Source organism: Aegilops tauschii, chromosome 6 (assembly GCF_002575655.3).
Source record: "Aegilops tauschii subsp. strangulata cultivar AL8/78 chromosome 6, Aet v6.0, whole genome shotgun sequence".
NCBI lineage: Eukaryota > Viridiplantae > Streptophyta > Magnoliopsida > Poales > Poaceae > Aegilops > Aegilops tauschii.
Genome location: NC_053040.3, coordinates 72,333,709 through 72,336,167, shown reverse-complemented (window position 1 = coordinate 72,336,167; position 2,459 = coordinate 72,333,709). Strand labels below are relative to the sequence as shown.

The window sequence follows — 2,459 nt, the reverse complement described above, 5'->3', positions numbered from 1 at the left end:
TTTAGATCATGTAATGTTTATTTATAGGGGATTCTCTAACAACCCACCACAAGGAAATATTGGGAATTTGGGATCTCACGAAGAGGTAGTTTTAGATCACGTAATGTTTTTTTAGCTATTTTTTTATTTTGAGAATTTTTTAGCAAGTTTAGATGAGTAATCTCAACCGTGAAGCGTTTGGGCTTCTTGTGCTTTCTTATACGGGCCTATGGGATGAGCCCATTTTAAATGTGAACATGACAAAGGAAGCGAGGACTCCAACAGGCGGGACGAGCCCCGTCCCAATTATTTAGGACGGGCATGCGCGAGGGCGCTTCGTCCTCTGCCACGACTCTCCAAAAACGGTTCCTCTGCCTCTGTGTCCTCTCGATTCCCTCTTCCTCTGCGTCGCCCACTCTCCCAACAATCTGGCTTCTGGAACGGTGAGTTCTCCTTCCTGTCAATTTTGTTAGTAGTTCTCCAGTAGCAGCACATACGATGGCCTTCTTCTTGTCAATTTCTTGTTCTCCTGCTTCTTTATTTTGTGCGCACAGATTCATCTGCCTGCAACATGTAGTTCGTTGCCTTATGATAATTTTGCACACAGATTCATCTGCATGCAACATCTAGTCCGTTGTCTTGTCAATTTCTTGTTTTTCTCCTGCTTCTTTAGTTTGTACACACAGTTTCATCTGCATGGGCGATGAACAATTCATAGATACATGTTTATTCTTGATTGTTGATGAAGTTGTTTAGATAAATATTTCAAGAGCGTCAATTTTGATTGTTAATTCGCATATACTCCCTCTGCAAGGAAATATAACAACTCTTGGTTCACTTCTTTAGTGATTTCTTTACAGAGGGAGTACTTGTTTAGTTTAAATTGTTCATGCACTTGTTTACATAAACTTTCAATAGCGCCAGAATTCCTATACTATCTGCCGTCATATTCTTCTCGGCTTATTGTTATCATGTTATTGTCATGCTTCATGTCTTATACTGGTTTCATCAATTACAGTCCTTCGGCATGGCATTCGAGAATGATTATGCTGCTAGGGCAGATGGAAATACCGAAATTTGTGTGAAGTACACGAACAAGGCTAGCTGTGTTGAGTACTGCATTGGCAGATTCAAATACTGGCTGCGGAACGACGACCAGAAGATAGTTGCACTGGATGTGGAGTACACCTGGCCTCGTGGTTCGACACAGATGGCGGCCGTGGTCCAGTTATGCATTGGCATCTACGTCCTCGTGTACCACATAAGCGTTGCTGATGAGCACTGCGGCCTGCTTGCCGCCTTCCTGCTCGACGAGGAGTACACCTTTGTTGGGGTGGACATCAACAATGACGAGAAAAAAACTCAAGCATGTTGGTCTGGTGGTACAAAACTTTGTGGATATCCAGAATATGTGGAGAGTGCCTGATCCAGTGACAATTAAGCCAAAGTATGGCTTGCCTGACTACACTGGTTCCATCATCCACCACAGCTACAACAAGATGAAGGACGCTCTCACAGAAGATGACCACCATATATGGGCAGAAGCGCCCTTGCCCTTGAAGAACATCTATTATGCTTCCATGGACGCGTATGCCACCTACGACGTATACAGGCGGTTGGTGAACTTCCAGAAGGGGTTCGAGAGTCAGCGCCAGCATCTCGCCAAACCATCTAGGCGGTCAAAGAAGTCCGGAAGGAAGAATGAATCAACCTAAAATGTTTCTTCTATTTATCTAGCTGATAGTCTGTAAACTTTATTATACTGCTAGTAAGTCGTAAGTTCAAATTTCCTGCAAGTTGAATCATCCTTTATTCTAGCTGTCTTGCCTAATTTGATCCACGTTGACGAGATATTATACTTAAGATGTTTATTTTGTTTCGGTTTCGCTAGCTATGATACAGAATGCGATAGCCATTTTTACCAAAAGATTATTTCAGATTTATAATGAATACTGTTCTCAATTGGGTTTGAATAGAGAAATTTTATTTTTTAATTGCATAGAGAAAGTTCATTTTTTTAATCAAAAGAAGGGTCGCCCCCTCTGATTTTTCCATGAACAAAAACCACATGGTCTTTCAAGCCCCTGATACAAACTACAGCTAGAACTAAAGTAATCAACTAGCAGCACAAATCATACAAGGTAGCAAGCCCAGCCAGACTTAACATGAAGGTCCAAAAAATAAAACTACGGCAGAGATGCGCAGGCGACACCGCAGTACCCTGTGACTCCACACTTGCGATGAACTGTACAATTCACCTGCTACATGCTCTAGCCTGCGCATATAGACCATCAGCACCTCTTTGCTCCCAACATCAGCACCTCTTTGTTTACCACCTTCATCTGCAATATAGACCATCCCATGATCCACAAGCAAATTAGCTAAACAAGAATCATAAGATCACTATACCATTTATTTTGTAATCTCACATTATTCCTGCATTGCCAAAGAGTCAAGAACACAACTGATGCCCTTCCCGC

The 2,459-nt window shown here is 42.2% G+C and overlaps 1 protein-coding gene across 1 annotated transcript; it reads left to right on the top strand.

Annotated features, from left to right (window-relative positions):
- Nucleotides 1-1,006: 1,006 nt before the first annotated feature.
- On the top strand, nucleotides 1,007-1,694 carry LOC141025831 (uncharacterized). The gene is made up of 2 exons (XM_073501759.1): nucleotides 1,007-1,353; nucleotides 1,469-1,694. Exons 1-2 carry the CDS (start codon nucleotides 1,007-1,009, stop codon nucleotides 1,692-1,694), a joined length of 573 nt encoding a protein of 190 aa, XP_073357860.1.
- Nucleotides 1,695-2,459: the final 765 nt, after the last annotated feature.

Coding starts and splice junctions, on each gene's coding strand:
- LOC141025831 (XM_073501759.1), top strand. CDS start 1,007: ATGGCATTCGAGAATGATTATGCTGCTAGGGCAGATGGAAATACCGAA. Junction 1,354..1,468: donor AAAAAAACTCAAGCATGTTG/GTCTGGTGGTAC, acceptor CATCCACCACAG/CTACAACAAGATGAAGGACG.